The sequence below is a fragment of the Onychomys torridus genome, chromosome 7 (assembly GCF_903995425.1).
Source record: "Onychomys torridus chromosome 7, mOncTor1.1, whole genome shotgun sequence".
Taxonomy (NCBI): Eukaryota; Metazoa; Chordata; class Mammalia; order Rodentia; family Cricetidae; genus Onychomys; species Onychomys torridus.
Window position 1 is genome coordinate 59596970 of NC_050449.1, and position 26010 is coordinate 59622979.

The 26010-nt window shown below is 47.8% G+C and overlaps 2 protein-coding genes across 3 annotated transcripts; one reads left to right on the plus strand and one right to left on the minus strand.

The window, feature by feature from the left end:
• The first annotated feature begins 6495 nt into the window (after positions 1–6495).
• Positions 6496–12907, plus strand: Ppib (peptidylprolyl isomerase B). The gene is made up of 5 exons (XM_036193287.1): positions 6496–6739; positions 7854–7967; positions 9339–9432; positions 11667–11851; positions 12567–12907. The coding sequence occupies exons 1-5, from the start codon at positions 6605–6607 to the stop codon at positions 12687–12689; spliced, it is 651 nt and encodes a 216-aa protein (XP_036049180.1). The 5' UTR covers positions 6496–6604; the 3' UTR covers positions 12690–12907.
• On the minus strand, positions 11160–16016 carry Snx22 (sorting nexin 22). 2 transcript variants are annotated; one of them, XM_036193288.1, is made up of 7 exons: positions 15837–16013; positions 15405–15488; positions 14927–15031; positions 14414–14508; positions 14059–14091; positions 13799–13866; positions 11160–13492 (listed from the first exon to the last, which is right to left on the minus strand). In XM_036193288.1, exons 1-7 carry the CDS (start codon positions 15909–15911, stop codon positions 13416–13418), a joined length of 537 nt encoding a protein of 178 aa, XP_036049181.1. In that variant the 5' UTR covers positions 15912–16013; the 3' UTR covers positions 11160–13415. The 2 variants fall into 2 exon arrangements, with proteins under 2 accessions (XP_036049181.1, XP_036049182.1); XM_036193289.1 differs by lacking the exon at positions 14927–15031 and having other exon boundaries at positions 15837–16016.
• Between the last annotated feature and the right edge of the window lie 9994 nt (positions 16017–26010).

A 26010-nucleotide genomic window follows, 5' to 3' on the forward strand; every position in this document is an offset into this window, starting at 1 on the left:
GGCAGACACTGACCAAGGAGGAAAGGATTCTAGCACTCAGAAGGCACAGGTAGGTGGATCTCTGTGAGATCTAGAAAATAACAAAAAGTAGGAAAGGCATTCTGTTACAGGCTGTTTTGTGGAGGCAGCAAAAGGACAGCATAGGAATCCTGAGTGGAAGATTAGTGAGAAGCGAAAGGTACAGTTTTGCTTTTTACGGTTTTTATTTTTGCGTCTATATGTGTGAGAACCCACAGAAGCCAAGAAATGTCATACACCCTGGAACTGGAGTTACAGGCAGTTGTGAGTTGCCCAATGCTGGGAACCAAATTTTAGGAGAGCAGTGTGTGCTTTCAGCCACTGAACCATTTCTCCAGCCCAGTGCAGACAGTTATAACAAGTAGAAAGAACACATCAAGGGGCCTTTGTACTATGGTCTTTCTGAGACTATAGGACAAGAAAACCATCCTTTAAAGCAAGATAGTCTTGACCACTCAAATGGGATGTGAAACAGAACCAGAGAAGTTTTTGCACGAGAAACACAAGTTTAGTGTCCAAAAGATAATGTTGATAGAATTTGATAAAAATTCATCAATGAACATTTAAGATTCTCTGACCTAGGCCTGTATATAGTGTCCAGATATTTTGAGGAGAAGGTTGTTGGTTTGTTTTGAGACAGGGTCTTCTCACTGTGTAATCTTGGCTGACCTGAAACTTGGAGATCTTCCTAACTCTGCCTCCTGAGTGTAGGAATTAAAAGCATGCCACCATGCCCAGTTTAACTTCCAATTTTTAGAAACATTTGTTGGGCTAGGGGAATGGCTCATCAGATAAAACACTGCACAAGCCTGAGGAAACATGAGTTCAGATCCTCAAAACCCACATAAAAACCTAGTGAGCTGCATATAATTCCAGCACTTGGAAGGCAGAGAGGAACCCCAGATCAAGCTTGCTAGCCAGACCAGAAGCATTGCTGAGCTCTGGGCTCAATTAAAAGATCCTTCCTCAATGAATAAGTGGACAGCTATAGAGGAAGACCCAATGTCATCCATAGGATTGGCTGCAGGCAAGCCTGTAGGGCATTTGCTTAATTACTGATTAATGGGGGCGGGCCCAGCCCATCCTGAGTGGGGCCACCCCTGGGCTATTGGTCCTAGGAGCTCTAAGAAAACCAGCTGGGGCTGGAGAGATGGCTCAGCAGTTAAAAGCACTGTCTGTTCTTCCAGAGTCCTGAGTTCAATTCCCAGCGACCACAAGGTGGCTCGCACCATCTGTAATGAGATCTGGCGCCCTCTTTTGTCCTGCAGGCAGAACACTGTATACATAATAAATCTTTTTTTAATATATTTATTTATTAAATTTTTTTCATTTTACATATCATCCCCAGTTCCCCCTCCCTCCCCTTCTCCCACCTCCTCACCTCCCTCCCACTCTATCCCCATCCACTCCTCAGAGTGGGTAAGGCCTCCCATGGTAGTCAACAAAGTCAGGCATACCAAGTTGTAGGAGAACCTAGCCCCTCCCCATTGTATCAAAGCTGAGCAAAGTATCCCACCACAGGGAATGGGCTCCAAAAAGTCAGTTCATGCACCTGGGATAAGTCCTGGCCCTGCTGCCAGGGACCCCACAAACAGATCAAGCCACACAACTGTCACCCACATTCAGGGGGCCTAGTTCAGTCCCATGCAGGTTCCCAAGCTGTCAGTCCAGAGTCAGTGAGCTCCAAGTAGCACTGGTCATCTGTTTCTGTGGGTTTCCCCATCATGAATACAAAAGAGGGCACCAGATCTCATTACAGATGGTTGTGAGCCACCATGTGGTTGCTGGAAATTGAACTCAGAACCTCTGGAAGAGCAGTCAGTGCTCTTTTTTTTTTTTTTTGGTGTTTTCGATACAGGGTTTCTCTGTGCAGCTTTGGTGCCTGTCCTAGAACTCACTCTGTAGCCCAGGCTGGCCTCGAACTCACAGAGATCTGCCTGCCTCTGCCTCCCGAGTCCTGGGATTAAAGGCGTGCGCTACCACCACCACCACCACCACCCAGCTTCTGGAGTCCTTTTGACTTGTGTGAAGTGCATTCAAGTGGTATGAATTTTTCAATCATCGGAAGCTTATATTAATTCTTATTTTACAAAATGACATAAAAGTTTTAGATATATTAATATTACCAATCTGTTCTGTAATCCATATCATAGAAAAAGCAGGTAACAGATATCTGTAAAACAGCAGGAGTAGATTCATACCTTTGAGTCTGAGCAAAAACTACAGATTTGGGTTAAAAGCATGTACATATTCCTTCTGTCCAGAGAGATGGGCTACAGAGAGAAATCCTGTCTCAAAAACAACAAAATGAAAACCTCTTTATCCCTGAACTTGAGCATCAAGAAACTTTTCAGACACATAAGCCTGCTCTTGTTCTGGCCATCAACAAAAAGAACTTAAAGCTTTTAATTGGTTGGCTTAATTAGTGTGGTGTGGTCATACTTTGTGTATGCTCTAACAAATAAAACTTTCCTGAAGATCAAAGACAGCCACTAGTTAGCCACAGAATCCTGGTGTTAGTGGATCATGCCTTTAGTCCCAGCACTTGGTAGACAGAAGCAGGTGAATCTCTGTGAGTTGGAGGCCCGTCTGGTCTACAAGAGTGAGTTCCAGGAGAGCCAGGACTGTTACACAGAGAAATCCTGCCCCCTGCCCCCCAAAAAGCTGTACAGCACATTTATCCTGATATCTGGCTTGGGGTTTTTTATTAAGACCAATTAGGATTTATGCTACTTTGTGGTTGTTAATAACTATCTCATGTGGATCAATACTAGTCCTAACACTCAGCAAGCACAAAGCCCTGATCCTCAGCTTAAAAAAAAAAAAAATCACATTTCAGCACAATAAAATATCACCATCACCATCAACTTGGTTTACATAGCAAGTTCCAGGCCAGCCAGAGCTACATAGAGAACCTGTCTCAAAAAGATTTTTTTGAATTAAAAAATAAAAATACAGTACTTTGTGTAGCAGCTATGACTGTCATGAAACTTGGCTTTGTAGACCAGGCTAGCCTTGAATTTACAGAAATCTGTCTGTCTCTGTCTACACAGTACTGGGATTAAAGGCATGTGCCAGGACAACCCAGCTCAATAAAAAAAATTTTAAAGGACAAGTTAAGGAATGTCAGTGGTAACTGTTAGTTATTTAGGCGGCGCTCTAACCCCGCAAGGAACACGTCCCGAACACGACAAATCCACAGAAGAGCTGTTTATTAACATAGGATAGGAAGAGACGTGACAGGCCTGTGTGAAGCACACACATGAGTGAGGAGAGAAGAGAAGAAGAAGAGAGACCTGTGCAAAATGGCGCCGGCTTTTTAAAGAATGAGCCGCGCATGCGTACAGGACCGCATGTGGCTACTCCACGCATGCGCGTAGATTACATGGCCGCGTGGATGCAATCATGTAAAGCCACTGAGTCCTAGCCACGCGAGTTATTCTGACCTGGAAATGGCTATTTTGAACCGGAAATAATTAGGCTGTCCACCGGGCAAGCCCAACCATGTGGACATGTTGTGATTTCCTATCAGTAACCCATAATTCAAATGCACACCATATACCAACCAAGTTACATAGTTCCAAATAGAAAAATGTGTGGAGGGCACAAGGTCCATATGCTTACAGATAGCACCAGAGAAACCAGAATTGTAAGCACAAGGCTTTTTTTCTCCAACAGAAGAAATAACCTGGTGATCTTTTGCTATTCTATATGAAGGTAGCCTAAGCTTACCTAGAATCCCTCAGATTGATGAGCATTGTTTTGCAGTCAATAGAACCCATCCTTATGCTTATCATAAACCCTCCCTTCCTTGTCCCTTATCCTGAGGACTGTTTCTCAGTCAACAAAGCCCATTCTTGTGGAAGAGGTCACAGGTGCTCTGCAAAAGACCTGCATGTTCTAAGGGAGTTTCAATGTAGCCACACCTTAAGCTTTGTTGTGATAATTGTCACAAGGAAACTTTTCCCCAAGGCTTTACTGTTTAATTAAATACATACATACATACATTCATACACACACACACTCAAACTAAATAAATAAATAGCCTGCTTGGTGTCAGACTCCAGAAGTTTGAACCAACTAAGGTAAGTCATGTTGAACCAAGTTTTATTCTTGCCCCTCGGTAGATCATTTCACTTCTGCTGTGATGCTTGCAGGGACCCCCATTTAAAAAAAAAAAACAACAACAACAAAAAACCAAGGCTATGTGTACAATCTGGGTGGTGACAAACTGAAATTCCTACAAAGTTATTTCTGATTAACAGGTCTTTTAGAAAAAGTGTCATTATTTTCTAGGTATGTTTATTGCTCTTGTATACTCTGTGATAAAGCACCATGACCAAGACAACTTACAGAAGAAAGTTTATTAGGGATTGTGGTTCCAAAGGGATCAGATCCCATCACGGCAGGGAACTGACACAGCATGGCGGCAGGCAAGGTGGCAGGCACAGATGAGAGCTCACATCCAGAACCCAAGCAGGAAACAGAGCACTAGCTGGGAATAGTGGATGTCATTGAAGCCTCCAATCCCACCCAGGGGTGTGCTTCCTCCAGCAAGGCCACACCTCCTAAACATGCCGGAACAGTGACACAGCTGGAGATCAAGGGTTCAAATGCCCAGGTCTACAGGGTAAATCTCACCGAAATCAGCAGTGTGTAAGGCTCTCAAACACCAAAGCATGTGTGTTGTAGAAGGGAGCAACACCAAGTATGTGGTACACCTTGAAACTGCCCAGGTTAGCATCTTTTTCTTCAAAAAAGAAAAGCCAATGTCATATATTAATGTATGTATTATATTAATGTATGCATGTATAAATTAATGGAAAGTCATCCCAACCAATACTTTCTGAGCACAGAGCCCTGAAGAAGGGTTAAGGAAGCTGAATACAGATAATGTGCAACACAGTCCCATCCTCCTAAAAGAAAGAAAGTGTTCTATTTTTGAAAATGGGCAAAGGAAATTAAAAATCAGGAGCTGGCAGGGTAGCTCAGTTTAAGTAAAGTTGCCTGCCTCCAAGCCCGAGTACCTGAGTGCAAATCCCAGAACATATGTGATGTAAGGAGAGAACCAACTCCCTCCACGTGCATACTATTGCATGTCTACCCACTCAAATATAATCAAACACACACACATGCACACACACACACACACACACACACACACACACAAAAAAGGAAAAAAATAGGAGCAGGACGGTGTTAGTGCACGCCTTTTATCCCAGCACTTGGGAGACAGAGGCAGGTAGATCTCTGTAAGTTTGAGACCAGCTTGGTCTCCAAAGCGAGTTCCAGGACTAGGACTGTTACACAGAGAAACCCTGTCTTGAAAAACCAAAAAAACCAAAAAAAAAAAAGGAAAAAATAAATAAATTCCAAAGTATATAACAGAATGCACTGGCTCATAAGTTCACACAGTGGTTAAGCACAGAATTCAAAGAGTAAAATGATTAGTGATGTGTCAAAAATTAAAAATGGAAGCGTGTGTGTGTGTGTGCGCGTGTGTATACGCACAGTTTATGTGTGCAGAGGCCAAAGGAAGATGTCGCTCTTATCACTCTCCACGTTCTTTTTGAGACAGGTCTTTTCCTGAATCTAAGAACTACTCTAGCATCCAGCATGTCTACCAGATTCTCCTAGCTACACCCACCACTCCGACAGCACTGGAGGAGTATGTAAAGTACGTCCATGATCTGCTTTTAGGTGGCTGTTGGATCCAAATCCTCAGGTTCTCATGATTTTGCAGCAAAAGCACTCACACACTGATCTGCCTCTTCACGCTTTGACCCCTTATTTTGAGGCATAGGTGTTACCATGTAGTTCTTGCTAGCAGCACAGAACTCACTACGCAGAGAAGGTAGGCCTCAAACTCACATAAATCAGTCTGCCTCTTCCTTCCAGGTGCTGGGACTGAAGGCACACGCCACGAAGACTGGTCGTGTTTGTTTTGAGGTAAGGTCTCACTCTTGCCCAAGAGGAACTGGGACTCAACTCTGTAGTCCAGGCTGACCTTGAACTCACTGTTACCATCCTACTTCACTCTGCCCAATGCTGGGATCGCAGGCGCGAGCCATTATTCCCAGTCCCCGGGCAAGACAAATATTATAGAAGAAGATATAGAAGGCTATGCTGTAAAACTCGGCCGCTAAATTCAACTCCTAGCACTTCGGTTAAATATGTCGAGTTTTGAAGACCACCCACCAATTGGGTAGTGACTAGGCTTTACACACCTTGACAGTCGTCCCTCGGTCTGGTGGGCCGGCCAGGCCGCAAGGCATGCTGGGGTTCGTAGTCTTTTTTTCTAAGACCAATCCCAACGCCGCCTTCCGCGCACCGCCTTGACGCAGACGGAGGGCGAGGCGCATATCCAATCAGAGGGCTGTAACGTGGCAGCCACCCACAGCCCCGCCCGCGGCAGCTCCTACCACTCGGCGTTGCTGCGCAGGGGGAACGTGGCGCGCTCCCCGCGCTGCGAGGCTTCCGTCAGCCCCAGGTCCACCCCCGAGCCCGGGCCGCAAGGCGCACACACGGCGTGTCCACACCCTCTTCCGGTCCGGGCTCCCGCGACTGTTCTGTCTGCTGTCGGTGGATGCTGCGCCTCTCGGAGCGCAATATGAAGGTGCTCTTCGCCGCCGCCCTCATCGTGGGCTCCGTCGTCTTCCTTTTGCTGCCGGGACCTTCCGTGGCCAACGATAAGAAGAAGGGACCCAAAGTCACAGTCAAGGTCTGGGATCTCCTCTCCCGGCGAGGCCTGCCTTCCGCCGCCTGCGGTCCGGCCCCGGCCCGAGCGGGTCTGGCTCAGTAGTTCCGACCTGAGCGTCCTTGTCCTGGTTCAGCCCATCCTTACTTAGGTCGGCTATGACCTCTTGGAGCCAGGCTCACCCTACCTACTCCCCCAGCCTCCGCCCTGACCGAGGATGCTCAGCTGCGGCCAGCGCGAACAACCTCAGCCCTTTGCACATACCCTGCAATACCTTTCTTCTACTATGGACACTTCCAGTTTACTGTGCTTTGTAGCACGCACAGTAAATAGAGTTAAACTTGCAAGCATAGTGATCTCTTTATGTATTTTTCCTCTTTTAATGGTAGTTTCTGTCATCTGGAGTCATTGTAAGAGCAGATTGCTATTCTGTAGTCTGAGAACGTAAACTTTCTTAAGAATGTCGTTACATAACTTACTTGCTGGGGAGAGGGACTTATACGTGCAACAGTGTAACTGTAAAGGTCAGAAGACAACTTGCGGGAGTAGATTCTCTATTTCCATTATGTGGGTCTTAGGACTCCAGGCTTGGCTGCAACCATATTTACCCACTAAGCCATCTGGCCAGCCTGTAATCATTTCTTTTGATGGGGTGAGGATAGGGGGTGATTAATGCAGCAAGTCAAATATTGTGGCTTATGTCTGTAATCCCAGACACTTGGGAAGGATTACAATTTAGCAAGACCCTGTCTCAGAATATTAACTATTGGGGGGTTTATTAGCTCGGTGGTAAAGCACTTGCCTGCCTATAGTGGGCAAGGCCATTTCTTCAGTCCCTAATATCGAATTGGGGAAGTCTAGAGCTTTACAGTGTACAGATGATTGTGAGCCACCATCTAGGTGCTGAGAACAGAAGCTGTGTCCTCTGGGAAAACAGCAGATGCTGTTAACAACTGAGCCATTTGTCCAGCCTATACATTTGATTTGTACAGAGGTTTTGCCTGTGCCAAAATCAGACTTAGCCACAGCTTTAGGGTTTTAGCCACAGCTCTCTCTCATCAGGGTAATTTCTTGGGCCCTTCCTAATCTACTAAGGACCCTTTAAAAGGCTAAACTTGGATTTGTCCATTTTCCTTAGGTGTTCTTTGATCTCCAAATTGGAGATGAACCTGTAGGCCGAGTGACCTTTGGACTCTTTGGGAAGACCGTTCCAAAAACAGTGGATAATTTTGTAGCCTTAGCTACAGGAGAGGTAAGTGGCTGGTACAGAGGTAAGCAACTCCACGTAATAGGGATGGAAGTAGGTGGCACTGCAGGGTGACCGTCTGCAGCAGTGGCTTACACTGACTTCACTGCCTTCCTTGAGGACCAAATATTTTTGTATACTAAGAATAAAGGGTTCCAGTTTGTCCCTAACTTTTGGAGAAGGCCCTGGCACCACTGAATTACTCAAAGCCTCAGTGGCCCAGATTTTGGCATTACACAAAGATCCAACCCCTGCTGTCTCGTACAACTATTCACAGGACACACACAAAAATAATCCAAAGTGCTAAATCTGGTAGTTTCACGGTTAAGGAAGCTGTGCCAAATGGTGCCATGACTGCTGAGGTGGTGATGTAGTTTCCTAATGGAGAGAACTTAGACAAACATGGCATTGTTTGTCTACAGTGTGTGAAGACTAATCTTTAACATCTGATTTTATCCAAATGTCCTTAGCCCACATGAGGTGACCACTATCGGGATAAAATAAGAGCTATCATTTTGTTTGTTTGTTTTGTTCTGTTCTGTTCTGTTTTGCTTTTTGAGACAGGGTTTCTCTGTGTAGTTTTGGTGCCTGTTCTGGATCTCACTATGTAGACCAGGCTGGCCTGGAACTCACAGAGATCTACCTGCCTCTGGCTCCTGAGTGCTGAAATTAAAGGTGTGCACCACCACCCAGCAAGCTATCTTTTTTTTATTTTTATTATTTTATTTTATTTTTTGAGACAGGTTTCTCTGTGTAGCTTTTGGAGCTTGTCCTGGATTTCACTCTGTAAGAAGGGACTGGCCTTTAACTCACAGTGTGTCACCGCCACCCAGCATAGCACAGACTTTTATGGAAATATATAGTCTATTTAATGAAATTTATATATTTTAACGTCTTTGCTCATTTTGTTTTTCCTGAGAGTCTTGTGTAGCCTCTGGCTGATCTGGAACCTGATGTGTAGCCAAGGGTGATCTTGTGCTTCTGATAGGCCTGCTCCTACTTCCTGAGTGCTAGGATCACAGGCGCGCACACCATGCTCAGTTTATATAGTATTCAGGGTAGAACCCAGGAGGGTGTTCATGCCAGGATAAACACTCTGCCAGCTGAGATTATTCCAAACCTTGCACTTGTTCTGAGGATGAGAAGAACAGAGAAGGGAAAGGCGTTATGTGACCTTGGGTTATATCCTTCAGGAATTGCATAAGGGTAGAGCCTAGGGATCCGGTCTTTTCCAGATTTGCATGCTTTGTGTTTGGCCTGCAGTAGCTGGTCACTCAGTACATTAAATGCCAAATCTATATCAGAGAGCGCTGTAGGTGCGTGTCTGCAGGCCTGTTTGACATCTGCTACCTCCTTGTCTCTCATCCCTTTTTCCAGAAAGGATTTGGCTATAAAAACAGCAAGTTCCATCGTGTCATCAAGGACTTCATGATCCAGGGTGGAGACTTCACCAGGGGAGATGGCACAGGAGGTAACTTCAGAGCCTCTGAACAGAGGAACCTTGACATTGTAGTGCCCATGGTAGGGTGGCCTGGTCGGCCTCTCTTGCATCGAGATTAGCTGCACCCTTCTTTGAAAAGAAAACCCAGTGCAAAGGAGAGGGAGGTGGGATCAGGTAGGCTGTGCTCTCTTCCAGGTACCCACTACTGACCCAAGTCTGTAGCTTGTACCACACACCCTGCTGCTGTATTACATAAATAGATAAGTTAAACAGGCCAGTGAGGTAGATAAAGGTAATTGCTGCCAAACCTAATGACCTGTGTTTGATTCCTGGGTCTCAAACATTGGAAGAAGAGAACCAACTTCTACAAGGTGTCCTCTGACTGCACGGATGCTCTGTGGCATGAGCGTGTGCACCAGTACACATACACAAACTAAAAATAAATAAAAGTGAAGAACTCAAGGGAATTGTAGTGGTGTGTGCCTGGAACCCCAACACTTAGGAGGTTAAGGCAGGAGGTTCCAGGATGACTCCAAAGACAACCCAGTCAACATGAGAACTTGTCTCAAAAAGGTGACTCAGTGGTTAAGAGCACTGGCTATTCTGGCAGGGGACCTGGGTTCAGTTCCCACCTGGTGACTCACAACTGTTTATAATTCTAGTTCCAGGGACTCTGACAGCCTCTTCTTGTCTCCTCAGGCACAGGTGTGGTACAAAGACATACATGTAGGCAAAACACCCACATACACTTAAACTTTAAAAAAGCTGAGTGTGGTAATGCACACTTTTATTCTCAACACTGAGAAGGCAGAGGCAGGCAGATCTGACTGAGTTCAAGGCCAGCCTGGTCTACAGAGCAAGTTCCAGGACAGACAAGGCTACACAGAGAAACCTTGTCTCAGGGAAGAAAAAAAAAATTGGTGGGCTTGAAGCTTAACCATTTGCAAGGCAGCTGGATAGAAGTTCTGGGATAGAAGATTGAATGTGATTTATGTTTATCATCATAAAGATTAAAATAGAAATTTCTTCAAACTTTTTATTTATTTCTTAAGACTTGGAAGCTCCTTGTGTCTTGAGGAAGTGAATGAAACTAAAGATATAGGTTAGGTTTTGTTTTTTAAATAGGAGCAATTGAAACCCCATGGTTGACTAAGATTTCCACGGAAGTTTTTCAAATAGGAAGCATTAGCAGTGTACAGCAGGAATCACTGCAGGAAATGAATATTTTCCACTCCCACCTTGCCATCTAATCTAGTCTTGCTTCTCTGCATCCCCAGCTGCTGCACAGTCAACCATATCTCCCTTGTCAGTCTCAGGCCAGGGCAGGTCCTAACCCGGGGCATCCCGGGGAGCTGTGTGATGAACACAGGTGTGCCAAGAGCTAAGATTAGCATGCAGGTGAAGTGACTGTGCCTTGGTTGGCCTGGAACTCCTAGAGTTCTGCCCCCTAAGTGCTGGGGTCAATGCCATTCTCTGTCACACCTGGCCTTTTCTGTGCATATGTATGGGATACTTTCTGTGCATGCATGTTAAAGTCAGAACAACTGACAGGAGTTGGTTCCATGCCTGGCAGCAAGTTCCTTTATGTGCAAGTCATCTCAGCAGCCTTAGAAGATGCTGCTTCGTTGCTGGTTTTCCCAGACCCATCAGTCCATTGATGGGAAAACCAACTTTGCAGACAGGATCTTGGAAAGGATGTGGAGCTCTGTGCTTACTGTCATGGCCCCAGACCCATACCCCACACAGACAGATGACACTTAATCATAAGCATTTTTTATTTTATGCTCCAGCCTTGATAAGAAGCTCTTGGCTCTTAAGAAACCAAAGAACAGCCCTGTGTCCTACTTTTCCTTCCCCAGCTAACCCCCATCTGCTATTCTGTTCTACAGCTGCACCTGTCTTGTGACTCTAGAAAGGCAATCTGGTTGGCTATATCAGCCTTTTTTTTTTCCTGAAGGGTTCCACACTCCCAGCATCCTGCATAGCACCAGGGCATCTTTTTTCCAAAGTCCCTCCCTATAGGCCTCAGGACTCAGCCAAGGATAATTGATATTATGTCCCGGTGACAGTCATAAAACTACTCATAGTAATTTGCCTAAGTCAGTCTGACCTCATACCCCAGGTGGTCTTGTTTCCGATGGCTTGGGTAGAAGATAGGAAGGCTGGTTTTATGCCCTTGTTTGCCAGTCAAGCCTGGCCTGACAGGACAGTCTGAATCCCATAGATCCTCACCCAAGCATCTGACCTACTGATTCTCTCCCCAGGAAAGAGCATCTATGGTGAGCGCTTCCCAGATGAGAACTTCAAGCTGAAACATTACGGGCCTGGATGGGTGAGCATGGCCAATGCAGGCAAGGACACCAATGGCTCCCAGTTCTTCATAACCACAGTCAAGACATCCTGGCTAGATGGCAAACATGTGGTTTTTGGCAAAGTTCTAGAGGGCATGGTAAGTTTAAAAGTGAGAGCTAAACCCTGATAGTCCTTACCAAGGATCCAGCTGGAATAGGCAAGGACTTCAAGTAGGAAATCTTCCCCAAAGGCACCTCAGTCGCAGACACAGCCCAGCAGTGGTTCCTCCTAACCTGACAGCCTGGCATAGGGGTGGGGGTGTCAGGAACAAACAGCCTGACTGAGTTCCTTGCACATGCACTTGGTCCTGGCTGTTGGGGGGGCTGAGACAAGGGGATCACTTGCACTCAGGAGTCCAAGGCCATGTTGGACAGCATCAGACCACATTTCACAGTGTCCCTGACTGGCTGCATGAGAGAGTGCTTAATCTAGCATGCAAAAGGCCCTGGGTTCAGTCCCTAACACCACAATCAGGAAAAAAGAATACATGATTCTCAGCCTTCATTTCCATGCCCCCAAGGTCCTAAGTCCTCCCAGACCCCAGACAACCTGTCCAGAAGACCTTGTTGAGTTTGTCCAGCTGCCAGGCCCTCTGGTCAGTCAGTCACTGAATCGGGTGTTCAGACCCCTGAGCAGCACTGGATCAGCTAATCCATGCTCTGCACTCACCCTGCCTGCCCTTCAGTTCCTTGGGTTTCTGTGTTCGTCCCATGAGAGTCTCAACCCTCCTAAGCCACTCACTTGGGCTGACTCCCAGTTGTGTTTCAACTTCCATCCTGCCCACTCCCTCCTTTCCTGCCTTTCTTTTCTAGGATGTAGTGAGGAAAGTGGAGAGCACCAAGACAGACAGTCGGGACAAGCCCCTGAAGGATGTGATCATTGTAGACTGTGGCAAGATCGAAGTGGAGAAGCCCTTTGCCATTGCCAAGGAGTAGAGTCTCAGGGACCCCATCCCTCCAAGCGTCTGTTCGTGCACATCCCGTCACTACCCTCACAGGGGTGAAGGTAGCCAGTCACAGGCCCCGTGCCACTCGGCCCCAGTGCTTCCATCTGAGGGGGTGGACTCACCCCCTCACATTCCACAGGCCTGGTTTTTATATCAAACTATCAATTCTGATCAATAAAAAAAGTGGGTTTTCTTTTTTTTATATAATGTAGGTGTGGGCTGTGTTTGAGAGTGTCTGTAGCACCTGTCCTGGGTGTGCGTCCCAGCATGTCTAGGACTCTTACATGGCGATAGATGATAGATGCATGCCCCTCCTGGGCTCCTGCCTACGCCTGTGCCTAGGTGGTGCCCACTAGTCATCAGGCAGAGGCTAGCCAGCTACTGAGCCTCACCATAGCTGCTGCCAGCTGCCGAGCTGGGCTAGGAAATACACCTGAATCTTCTCAGCCTAGGTCTGGAATGGTGTTGTGCTTTTTTCTTTATCTTGACTTTGAAGAGTCTTGAGGTCTACCAGCTGCAGCTGTCAGTGCAAGCCAAGTTCAGAGCCTTGAGTGGGGCTGGCCTAACTGAGCCTCAGCTAGTTACACCCTGAGGCTAGTCCAAGGAGAGACCCAGTTTCCTATATGGAACTCCTAGGATTGAGGCACATAACCATCCTGACAAGTGACCCAAAGACAGGACTAGTCAGGATGTTGGCGATGGGGCAGGGTGACAGTTAGCCTTTGGCTGGGCTAGTGCTGAAGCCATAGAGACCCTGGAGGACACCGTCCACCACCACTTCCGGGAGAGGTTCTGTGGGGGAAAAGGTGAAAGAGAGGGAGTTCGCCTGAGTTCAGCCTTGGGCGTGCAGCACCCTGAGCTGCCCACAGACTCAGCTATCTGCCCAGAGGGAGGCACTGTTTGCTTTGCCCAGCCCACATTCTGTCCATATTAGCTTTTGAAGGCAGGCCACAAGGAGCAGAGACCAGGTGAACTAACTGTATAGCACTAGTTTCTATGAAGTAAGTTACAAAGCAGGTTGCAGGAGCCAGCCGCAGTGTGGCCCCAAAGGACAGTAGGAGGGAGGTGCTGATGTGAACTTAAAGGGGCATGCCTCACCTGAGGAAGGGGTGTAAATGTAGGGGTCCATACAGAAGCCGATGACAGGCCGGTGGTGGAGCTGTGAGCTGTGAGGAGGAAAGAGTTGTGAACCATGAGAGTGGAGGTGTGGCGGCACAAAGACGCACATGGGGTGGACACTAAGGACCAAAGTCGGCAGGGACCCACAAAAGAAGGAACTAGAAGCCAGGTTGCTGGCCTGCCTCCTCGCATGTAGCCACCAGGGGGCAGCAGGCACTTAGGGCAGGATTTGGACTTGCCTGGTGTCACTAGGCAGGAATTCCCTCAGGGTGCTGAAAAAAAGAGAAACACTCATTGTAAACTGCTTAAGGATACCCAGGGGAAGTGAGGAGTTCGTGGAGACACAGAACAGCCCAGGGGACTTGCTTCTGTTTTGTAATAAGACCAGTTCCGGAGGTGGAGGCGGCTGGGGTCATCAAAGCTGTCCAAAACCCATCCCCTCCACCAGGGTCAAGGAAGTTGGTAAAGGGAGGCTATGTACCAGAACCAGGCCAGGGCCCAGCATTTGAAAATGGAGAAAGCTCGTCCTTCAGGACCCTTTCATAGCCTCTTGTGAAAGAGTCCTTGTCACCCCCTAGCAGGGGCCATCCTTGCCTCCAGCTGCTGGTCTTGGAGTCTGTAGGGAAGTGTCTAAGTCTCAGGAATTCCAATAGCTCCTTGGGCACATCCTGGTTCAGGTATAGGATACCCTAGGGAGGAAGACAGAAGACACCTGGGGTCAGATACAACTACTAATTATTACACAATCTGTTGTAAACAAAAATTTGAGGACCTTTGTCCCCAAATTATTAAGAATTTCAAGGCAGTGGAGCTCACGACCCAGTATGAACTGCAAAGACTGGCCCTATAAAGTGGGCAGGCTAGTTCAATAATGCCTATCACTGTTGGAGGAATGAGTCCATACACACCTCATGAAGGTAACACAGAATCTTACCCTAGGGCTGAGGGATCTTGAGGTATCTACCTGTTGGGTTATTCAAAACTTTAAATAATCGAGATAGAAAAGTTTGCACTCACTATTGTTTGGAACCCCCCCACACACACACACCCACATCTCTATCTGGGTCACCTCTAGTCCCTGGGGATAACCCAGTGTCCTGTGCACACCTGGATATAGGTCTCCAAGCCCTGCCGGCGCTGTTCCAATCCTCTGGTCCTCCAGTTGGGCAGGCGTTTTGAGGGAAAGTCAGGCACTTTGTACCGTTTCTTGATCTGTCATTGGTTACCGAGGTGAGATCCCAGCAAAGCCCTCAAGCCCATTCCACCTAGCTGAGACCTCTCTCCAGTCCTCTCTCTATGCCTTTAAGCTCTAACCTGGATCTGCTGGTGAAAGGTGCCTGGGACAGACGTGACGTGCCCGAAAATGGAAAGGACGCACGCAGACAACAAGGTCAGTCTGAGCTGGGATCTAGCCACTGCGTCCTCCCCCGAGAGGGGCCCTGCAGTCCTTGGGTAGTTGCCCATGATCTGCACCCTGCCGGGACTGGGACGGTAAAAGGGGTGGCCAACAAGAAGCTGGAACCGGAGCCCTTTCTCTTGGGGATTGGCCTGGAGACAGACTGATGGGCAGTCCACACCACCTCACCCGCTTGTGTAGAGCGTGGAACTCGCTGTAGCGCCTCGGCACGGTGTGTCTGCGTCCACTGTACAGCACCTCCACTTGGAACACCTAGCGGGCGGAGGAGCGCGGGCGGCAGGTCCAAATGATGCAGCTGGACCCGCGCCGCGAGACGCACCCACTTTCTGGCGTTCGAAAGGCACAAAGACGAGTTGGCGTGTAGCCGCTCAGGGAAACCCCTCCCGCACCCCACATACACCTGAAAGAAAAGGCTGACGGGCCCGCCCCTCTGCTCCACGCGATCCCTCAAGAGCCCAGACCATCATCTGAGGGACTGGCAAAGCCAGTAACCCCGAACCTTTGAGATGGATGTCCTAGCCCGGAATGCTGGGTCCCCTTTGCGCTGGTCGAGGGGGATATTTGGCGGATCCCCACGCGCACCCTCCATCCATTGCTCACCATGTGGCCTTTCTCTGGACTCTGCCTGGGCTCTTCGGCCTCGGGCCCCACCGAGGGGATGTGAACTTCCAGCATCCGCACCCTGACCGCACCGCAGCCGCTCCTTGATGGCGCGCTAAAGCACCCAAACTCCCTAGAGCAGCCAGGCGGCCCTACGAGGTCGCCCCGCCCTTGGGCTCCAGGCCCTTCCCCACGATCGTAGGTCCCGCCCCATTTTGTGGTCCTTCAGGCCCAAGGCTCCACCCTCTTGGCTAGGACCCCGCCCCCGAACCAGTAGACCACGCCCTTGAGACCCAGGCTTGCCCCGCCCGAGGCGTTCCCTGGCTCACTAAAGTCCTGAAGTGAAAAGATAACACCCTTGGTCTAGTGATGTCGCTCGCAGTACCAGGGGGAGGAACCCCTCGGCAGAGTCACCCGTTTGTCAAACATTTCCCTAGCGTCTACTGCTTGCCAGATACGCAGCAGAGATTCAATTTCACCTGGTCTTTGTTGAGCGCCCTGGATTCTGAAGTGGCAGATGAAGGCACAGGCAGAGTCCAGGCCTGGGCGTCCGCCCCAGGACCACCCTTGCTCTCAGGGAACCTGGCCACCCCAGCCTTCCCCTTTCAGGTGGTCCCTGGTAGCTCCACCTAGTGTCTCCAATTGAGACAATGCCCCGGTGAGGCTGGGATCCATCCTAGCTTTGATGAACACCCACAGACCCTACTTCATTTGTTCATCCAGCCATCCACCCAGCCAGCCATCCTACCTTAGCAGCCCCAACTTGCTTCAAACTAGTGTGGCGAAAAGGCGGTCATTTAGAGGCCAACCTGGTCTAGAGAGCGGGTTCTAGGAAAGCCAGGCCTGTGCAGAGAAACCCTGTCTCAAAAAACCAAACCCAAACCAACAATCCTACTACATTCCAAGAAAGACTATCAGGGCAGAGAAGAGCAGCCTGGTGCCACCTCCAGAACCTCCCACAGGTCCTCTCCTTAGACCCTGCCCTGTAGCTTTATTATCTACCCATCACTGCCCACCCATCTTAGTAGAACAAGCCCCTGGGTTTGTTTGCTTGTTTTTTTTATTTGTTTGTTTGTTTGTTTGTTTTTGGAGACAAAGTCGGCTGAGTTGCTCAAGCTGACTTTGAACTCTTGGCCTCAAACAATTCTCTTGCTTCAGTCCCACAATTACACAGAACCACAGGCCCATGCCACCCTGCCCAGCTTCACTCAGTTGTTTTTAGTTTTGTTTTGTTTTTTTGAGACAGGGTTTCTCTGTGTAGCCCGGACTGTCCTGGAACTCACTCTGTAGCCCAGGCTGGCCTCAAATTCACAGAGATCCGCCTGGCTCTGCCTCCCAAGTGCTGGGATTAAAGGCATGCGCCGCCGCCACCGCCGCCGCCACCAGCACCAGCACCACCACCAGCACCAGCACCACCACCACCACCACCACCCAGCTATAGTAGGATTTGAATACAGAACTCTTGTGTCATGTGATAGAAATAAAAATGGCCTCTATTTCTACCTCAACCCCACAACCCTCACTCAGCTCTAAGGGAGCTGTCACCACTCAGGAGCACAGCATTCTGTTCTTAAACTGGGTGGTATGTGATGGTTATTCTTAGTTGTCAACACAGCTACAGCTGGAATGAACTGAAACCTCAAGCAGCTGCGCACAGCTATGAGGGATTTTTAGTTAACTGGATCATCTGAGGTAGAAAGACCCACCCTAAATCCGGCCACACCTTCTCAGGGCTGCCGATGTAAAGGCCATGGAAGAAGGAAGCTTTTGCTTTTTGCTTACTTGCCCTCATTCTCACGGATCCTGCTGCACAGGCTTTCTGTCACGGCCATTAGAGCTGGGATCCCCAGTGTATACTGAAGACCAATTGACATCCAGCATCATGGACTGAATAACTATTGGATTCTTGGACTTTGTTAGTAGACAGCCATCGTTGGACTACCTGTAAGCCACTCTAATAAATCCCATACACACACACACACACACACACACACACACACACACACACACACACATGTGGGAGGGAGGTTGGGGGGACATATACCCTATTGGTTCTGGTCCTCTGGAGAACCCTTACTAATACATTTGTGTAACTGGATGTGGGTGCAACAATATAAAGTTTCTGAATATACAACAACTAAAAATTAATTCAAATTCCAACATATCTAAGGGATGTCTGGCAGCCCTTGCCCGTGTTGCACCCTGAAATGTCACTTCCACCTCGGCTGCGAGCACACAACATGCATACCCTGCACTGTGCATGCTGCCACACCCCACACTGCTAGTGAAGGTTACCTAAACACTTCAGCTGTGATTCAGATTACTGATTGTTAATGAATTCCTGCGTTTAATGTACAAAGTTCTTTACTCTTGTAAAAAGCATAGTGATTTGAGTCAAAAAACAAAGACAGTATTCCCTCTGCCATTCTTACATGGCAGCGTGTAAGTATGTGCCCCATTTGTTCTTTGCCAGCTTGACACAAGCTGGAGTCATCCAGGAAGAGGAGCCTTAGTTGAGAAAAGGCTGCCATCAGAGTTCCTGAAGACCCGTCTGCATTTTCTTTTCTTTTTCTTTCTTTCTTTCTTTCTTTTTTTTTTTTTTTTTTGAGACAGAGCTACTCTGTGTAGCTTTGCCCCTTTCCTGGAACTCACTCTGTAGTCCAGGCTGGCCTCGAACTCATAGAGATCCGCCTGGCTCTGCCTCCCGAGTGCTGGGATTAAAGGCGTGCGCCACCACTGCCCGGCTCTGCATTCTCTTGATTAATGATTGATGTAGGAGGGCCCAGCCCACCCCTGGACAGGGGTTGGGGCGATGTGAAAAAAAATGACTGGCCAGGCAGTGGTGATGCAAGCCTTAATCCCAGCACTCAAGAGCAGAAGCAGGCAGATCTCTGAGCTCAAGGCCAACCTGATCTACAGAGCCAGTTCCAGGACAGCCAGGGCTGTTGCACAGAGACACCCTGTCTTAAAATCAAACAAAAAGAAAACACACAAGCTAAAAAAAAAAAAAAAGCAGACTGATAGCCGGATGTAGTGGCCCACACCTTTAATCCCAGCAGTTGGGAGGCAGAGGTAGCCTAGTCTATATAGTGAATTCTAGGACAGCCAAGGCTACAGAGAGAGGCCCTATCTCAAAACAAGCAAAACAGAAAATAATCCCACCACTCAGGAGGCAGAGGCAGGTGGATCTCCTCTGTGACTTCGAGGCCAGCCCCTGGGCTACAGAATGAGTTCCAGGAAAGGCACAAAGCTACACAGAGAAACCCTGTCTAAAAAACAAACAAAACAAACAAAAATAAAACAAAACAACCCCAAACAAACCAGAAAACAAAAAACAAACGAACAAGAAAAGAAAGCTGGAGGCCAGCCTGGTCTACAGAGTGAGTTCCAGGACAGCAAGGGCTACACAGAGAAACCCTGTCTTGGAAAAAAAGTAAGAAAGGAAGGAAGGAAGGAAGGAAGGAAGAGAGAGAGGCAGAGAGAGACAGAAATAAAGAGAGAAGAAAAGAAAAGAAAAGGAGACTGACCAAATCATAGGGAGCAAGCTAGAAGTGTCCCTCCATGGCCTCTGCATTAACTCCTGCAGAATCCAGAAGCAGAGGCAGGTGGATATCCGTGAGTACAAGGCCAGCCTGGTCTACGTGAGGAGTTCCAGGACAGCTAGGACTACCTAGAGAGACCCTTTCTCAAAAACAAACAAAAGATTGGCATGGAGTTTTACAAAGTTGGGGAGATTTATAGAATATTTGTACTCAGCAGGCTTAGCTACCTTTGATGGGAGAAAATTTTGCTCACATAGATCAACCTGATCTACACAGCCAACCTGGATTTCTTAATGAGACCCTGTCTCAAAATGAAAACATTAATTTTGTCTTGGGATTAGGACAGAATTTACAACAATTTCTGAAATGGCCCTAAACATACTTCCGCCACTTTTTGTACTACGTATTTATGTGAAATGATGCTCACACCATTGATGATTTTAAACTCAAACTACCCATCAACTCTGACCAACATTGATGGTGCCCTATGTCCTACAGAATCAAATATCCAGCAAGATTTCAATTTTTTTTTTTCTGTAGAAATAAAGAAGCACCTTCATCCCATTGCTCTGCAAACTTGCTTTCCTTTTTAGTAAGTAGTAAAATTATTGTGCGTACCAAGGAATCCTTCTGCACAGACTTCACACAATGGAAGGCCCTGTGAAATAAGGTGAGAAACCTTGCCTTTCCAAGGCTCATACCTGGGAGGAGGTGTTGGGGTAGGGCCAAGAACAGAGGAGCATCTGTCTCAAGGGTTGAGGTTGGGAGACACCTTGCCCCTGCTAGTACAGAGGTGCTGCACTGTGCCGAGGATGACCTCACCAATACTGAGTCCTACATTCTCTTTCTCCAACTTCAACGTACCATGGCCCAGGAATCAGGAAGCCAAAACTTCCCAGAGAGAGGTGGAGGTGTGGTCTCAGGAAGGGAAATGAGCCACAGGAGGAGAAGTGCTGGGGTTTCGGTTCCTCTGTGGGATGTTGGTATCTGAACTGAACAAAGGGGCATTAAGTCTCTTTTACCTGCAGGGCCACCCCAGTGTTCAGAGCATCATCCTAGCGGCCTTTGTGGCCTCCGCTTCCTTGTCTCTCTCCTGGGTGTAAGGCCGGTTCTCTACCTCAAAATACAACTGCTATCAGAGCACCTGCTTCCCCACAGCATTCCGCTTGGAACTGAGACCCACACTCCCTGCCACAGTCTAAGATGGCTCCAGCCCAACCCTCACCACCCATCCCCCACCACTCATCTCTCTTTCTCTCCTCCTGACGGGTACCAGACTCCGCTCACCGGAATCTCCCAGTTCTTCAAACTCCCGCACTCTTTCCCACCTGGAACACACCTTTTCGTGACTCCTCTGGTGAGTTTACGAGGCTTCCTTCCACATCACTCTGTATGTATGTAGTTAGTCCAGTCTGTATTGCTGTGTCTCTAGCGTAGGAGAGGGGGAAGGGTGAGGCACTTTTCCTCACCACTGTCTTGGCTAGGTTTTTGTTTGTTTGTTTGGTTGGTTGGTTGTTTTTTTGAGATAGGGTTTCCCTGTATAACTTCTCATGTAGACCAGGCTGGTCTTGTACTCACAGAGATCCACCTGCCTCTGCCTCCCGAGTGCTGGGATTACAAGGGCCCTTGGGTAGTTTTTCTGTCAACTTGACTCGTGAGTCCTAGGAGAGGAGGGAGCCTCAATTAAGAAAATGCCTCCAGCTGGGAGGGGGTGGGGTCCCAGGTTCTGTAAGAAAACAGGCCTTTGATCCCAGCACTCAGGAGACAGAGGCAGGCAGATCTCTGAGTTCAAGGCCAGCCTGGTTTACAGATGGTTTACAGAGTGAGTTCCAGGAAAGCCAGGGCCACACAAAGAAAAACCCTGTCTCAAAAAACAAAACAAGCCAGTGGTGGTGGCTCACACCTTTAATCCCAGCACTCGGTAGGCAGAGGCAGGCAGATCTTTGTGAGTTCGAGGCCAGCCTGGGCTACAGAGCGAGATCCAGGAAAGGCACAAAGCTACACAGAGAAACCCTGTCTCGAACCCTCCCCCCCCAAAAAAAAAACAAAAACAAAAAAAACCAAAAAACCAAAGCAGGCAGAGCAGAACAGGCCGAAGGAGTGAGCCCAGAAGCAGCCTTCTCCACGGCCTCTGCGTCGGTTCCTACCATGAAGTTCCTGCCCGAGTTCCTTCAATGATGAACAGTGCTGTGGAAGTGCTTTTGGATATGATGTTTCATCACAGCAGTAAAAACCCTGTAAGAACCATGTTGAGGGCTGGAGAGATGGCTCAGAGGTTAAGAGCACTGACTGCTCTTCCAGAGGTCCTGAGTTCAATTCCCAGCAACCACATGGTGGCTCACAACCACCTGTAATGAGATCTGGTGCCTTCTTCTGGCTTATGAGATACATGAAGGCAGAACACTGTATATGTAATAAATAAATAAATCTTTAAAAAAAATCATGTTGATAATTCCTACAACAAAAGATAGGTTAGAGCTGGAAAGACAGCTTAGTAATTGATCACATTGACTGGTCTTCCAGGGGACCCTGGTTTGATTCCCTGCACCCATATGGTGGCTCACAACTACCTTCAGCTCCAGCACCAGATGTGATGACTTCTTTTGGCCTCCTTCGGCACTCACAGGAGCACAGATGGACACCTATACACAAAACTTTTTTTTCTCTTAAAATACTGCCAACAGCCTAATCAAAGTTTGATGTGACATGGACTACTTTAGAAGCGAAGGTTCAAAGGTCCTGGGAAAACTTTGGGGGTGGGAAGGCCAGGACTGTAGCTCAGTGGTAGAGCATGCATGAGACCCTGGATTCAATCTCTGGCACAACAAAGCAAAGAAAAACCACTTGTTTTTATGCTTAGGTTTCATGAGAAATAGACAGCTATACGGAAATGAGATTTGACCAAAGGGTGCGATGTACTGTCGAGAGATAAAGGAAGAAACAGCGAGGCCTGTCTGCTCAGATTCTTCTCCTGTATTTATAGAATTCCTCCCTCCTCTCCTGGGTGTAGGACAGGGCACTCTGGAATGAGGGTCCTCTGGGGAGTAGGGAGAGAATTATAAGTGAGAGTACAGTAAAGTAACCTCAAAATGGCTGCTCCATGGTTAGGGGGAAGGTTTTTATTGTAGATTAGAAAGAGAACATCCAGAGACATCTGGGAGAGTCCAGAGCAGAGAGGGAAAGGAGCAGACATGTGGCCAGTGCTGTCTGCCAGAGAAGCAAGAACAGCAGAGAGACTAGGAAGAGAGAGGATATTAGGGGCCGTGATACAGAGAGTGAACAGGTACCAACTGCAACAGCCTGGGGCAAGTGCAGTGGAGGGGGAGTGGGAGAGGTGAGAAGGCCCCCCCAAAAAAAAATGTGTAACAAGCACACATGAGTCTAGAGGCTAGCATGGCCTTTGATATGTAACTACCTGCACATACTAAGGGAAGGGGCCCTTTCTGGCAGGCAGAAACTCATTTTCTCGGGTTCCTGAGAAATGCCGACCGAGGCTCTTAGCAATCCAGCTGAATCAAGACTGTCATTTCTGAACTGCCTTTGGGAGTTTGGGGAAACTGGAGTTTCCTTCAGACCTGACAAGAATGACCTTTCTAGATTTGATGACTAGCTGTAGGGGTGAGGAGCCTAGCCTGGCCTTGAACTCCCCAATACTGCACTTACAGATGTCCACCACCATGCACTGGCTGGGTGGCCTGTGTTGCTATTTAGTTTTCAGGTGTGTGTGCATGATGTCTGCAGGTAGGGTGCTAACTGCGCATGTGCAGAAGACAGGACAGTGCATACAGTCTACCCTCTTCTTTCATATTTTACCTGGGTTCAGGGGACTGAGCTCAGGCTGCCAGGTTGGTGTGCATTTACCTTTACCCACTGAGCCTTCTCACTGGCCATGGCTTCTGATGTTCCGTTTAAAATAACGTAGAAGAGAAATCCCAATTTCCATGGGTCACTTCAGGGAAAATGAGGGGAACCTTACTTCTGAGGCCCTTCCAACACCCATCCAGTTGAGTTCAGGACCCTACTAAACACAGCACACATGCTACCACTGAATTCCACAGTCCAGTCTCCTTACTGGGGTGTGGTAAGGCAGTGTGGTTTGGGTATTCTGTTCTGGCAGGATCCCTAACACGCAGATATAAACGTCTGTTTACCGAAAGGCTGTGTGATGAACGGGTGGATGGGGGTGCTGAGTGAAGGCTATGGGGGGAGATGGGGGAAGGAGGTCCGAGCACACTGACCAAGGATTGCTGAAGGCTGAAGACCTGCTGCAGGCAGACAGAGACAAAGTGTACCTTCCTACCTTCACTTCAGGGTTTAACTCTCTCTCTCTGTCTCTCTGGGCAGACGTGCATTTTACTCACACTCCATTTTCAAGTATTCTTTCTCTTTGTAAAAATTGTATTGATTTACTGTGAGGCAGGGTGCACACGACATACAGGTCAGAGGACTGCTTAAGGGAAGTCAGTCTTCTCATTGCATCATGTGGAACCAGGGATTAAACTCAGATCACTAGGCAGCAGGCGCCTTTGCCCACTGAACCAAATTGCTAAGTATTTTCAAATCAGTGCCTTTTCCTCACCAATTATAGAATGAAGATCCGTGCAGCTGAGGTGTAAACACATCTGTAGTAACCTTCCTGCTCCTAGGTCCCCAGGATTCCACAGAATAAGAGTACAGAAAGCAAGAGGCTGGGTGTGGTGGCACAGACCTGCAATCCCAGCTCTTGGCAGGTAGAGGCAGGGGTTATCCTTGGCTACATAGTGAGTTTCAAGCCAGCCTTGGCTACATGCTGTCTCAATCAACAACAACACCCCTCCACCCCCCCCCCCCTACCCCCACATGAATCTCCTTGACCCAGAGGACTTACTTACAGTATCTTTGGGGAGACCCTGAAAGTTATGTGGATTCTTTTCCTCCAAAGAACAATAAATGTCATAATGTCAACTGCCAAAGCAGTTACTGCAAAGGACGTTGGCCACTGGGGCGTGTGAATGATTCCTCTGTCCCAGACTTAGTCTGTAAACCCTAAAGTTTCTGTCTAGAAAGTCTGTTTTAAGGACAGATCTTGTCTTTTTTTTTCATCTCTGTCTAGCATGTGAATTTCATTCCCAAGTTGTTTTTTAATCTGTGTACACACAAGCTCAAGTGTGAAGGTCGGAGAACAACCTGAAGGTCCCTAGGAGTCAAACTTGGGTCATCAGGCTTAGTGGCGAGTGCCTTCTCTTCTGAGCCATCTTACAGGCCTTTTCTTGGTAACATTAGAATCTTATACTCCCTTAGTATAGAGCAGCGCTTCACCCCAGATTTTCAGACCGCATGGAGCTTGGAGGGGCCTGACAGTGGCATTTTCAGTGAGTTCCAGATCATGTTCTGATCTTCAACATACTTTAAAAAAAATTGTCGGTTGGGACTCAGATGGTACCTGTCTCTGGAGTCTCACACCAGCCTTCCTTATATCATGCAGACATGGATGGAGCCCACAGGTTGCAACTCCCAGGCAGGATCATGGACTAAGCAATAGACGGGAGACGCTGAGGGTAAAGGTGTCTGCCCAGCATAACCCTGCTCCTGCTGCACGGGGGTGGTGGGGGTTGGGGGTGGTGGTGGGGAGCGCCCCATGCTGGTGCTTGAGTTGGCTTTGTTCCTGCCTTGGCTGGGGCCCTCGCCCTTCGCGGCCATCACACAAAGCCCCTTTTCACGGCAGGGCTTCTGCAGCTGAGAGGCGCTCAGGAGGTTTGGTTAACCCCGTTAAGTAAACAAGCAGCTCCTGGGTTACGGCCTGCAGGAGCCACTGGGCACAGAGGCTGGATTCTTCTCTGGGGCGAGTAGGCACGCTGACTTAGGGGGCTTCAACAGGATTGCCTGTGCAAGGGTAGGTCTAACCTGCTCCAGCAGACCCCAGTTGTGCTTGTTTGTGTAATCTTCTTCGACTCCATCCCCAACCCAAATCCTTATCTGCAGGAGGTCTGTACTTGGGTTAAATGACATTATGCTTCTGAAGTATTTAGCATGGGCCTGATACACAGTGAATATATGTTAGCAATTTTCTTATTTATACAAATTACTATTTTTGTATTCCATAAACTAGTGGGATACTGGTAACCAAATATGGTTCACTCTAATCTATTACTGATTAATTTGATTTCTTTCAGTGCATTGAGATTCAAAGGTTTGAGATACAACTATTTCAAGTGCTAAATGTTGTAATCACAAATCCCTCAATTCCTCCATAGTGCACAGACGTGTTAGAAACAGGCTAGAGCGAACCAGCATGGCTTGTTCAACAGATGAGCTTTGTTCCTACTGATTGTCTTTAAAATATTTGTGTGTGTGTGTGTGTATATATACATATATGTATATACACACACACATATATATGATTTTATAAATATATATTACAACATATATACTATTTTAAAATATATACACATACACACACACACACACCTTTTTCTTTTCTTTTCACTGTGTAGTCCTGACTGTCCCAGAACTCACTCTGTATCTCAGGCTGGCCTTGAAAACACAGAGATCCACCTGCCTCTGCCTCCTGAGTGCTGGGATTAAAGGCATGTGCCACTATGCCTTGCTAAAAGACATTTTATAATTTTTAATTTAATTTCTTAAAAATGGGC

Excerpts from the sequence above, each read along its gene's own strand:
- Ppib (XM_036193287.1), top strand. The coding sequence starts at position 6,605 with ATGCTGCGCCTCTCGGAGCGCAATATGAAGGTGCTCTTCGCCGCCGCC. Across the intron at positions 7,968-9,338 it reads TAGCCTTAGCTACAGGAGAG|AAAGGATTTGGCTATAAAAA; the intron begins GTAAGTGGCTGG and ends CCCTTTTTCCAG. Across the intron at positions 9,433-11,666 it reads CAGGGGAGATGGCACAGGAG|GAAAGAGCATCTATGGTGAG; the intron begins GTAACTTCAGAG and ends TTCTCTCCCCAG.
- Snx22 (XM_036193288.1), bottom strand. The coding sequence starts at position 15,911 with ATGCTGGAAGTTCACATCCCCTCGGTGGGGCCCGAGGCCGAAGAGCCC. Across the intron at positions 14,509-14,926 it reads GCTTGGAGACCTATATCCAG|GGTATCCTATACCTGAACCA; the intron begins GTGTGCACAGGA and ends CTTCCTCCCTAG. Across the intron at positions 14,092-14,413 it reads TCCAAGACCAGCAGCTGGAG|CACCCTGAGGGAATTCCTGC; the intron begins GCAAGGATGGCC and ends TCTTTTTTTCAG.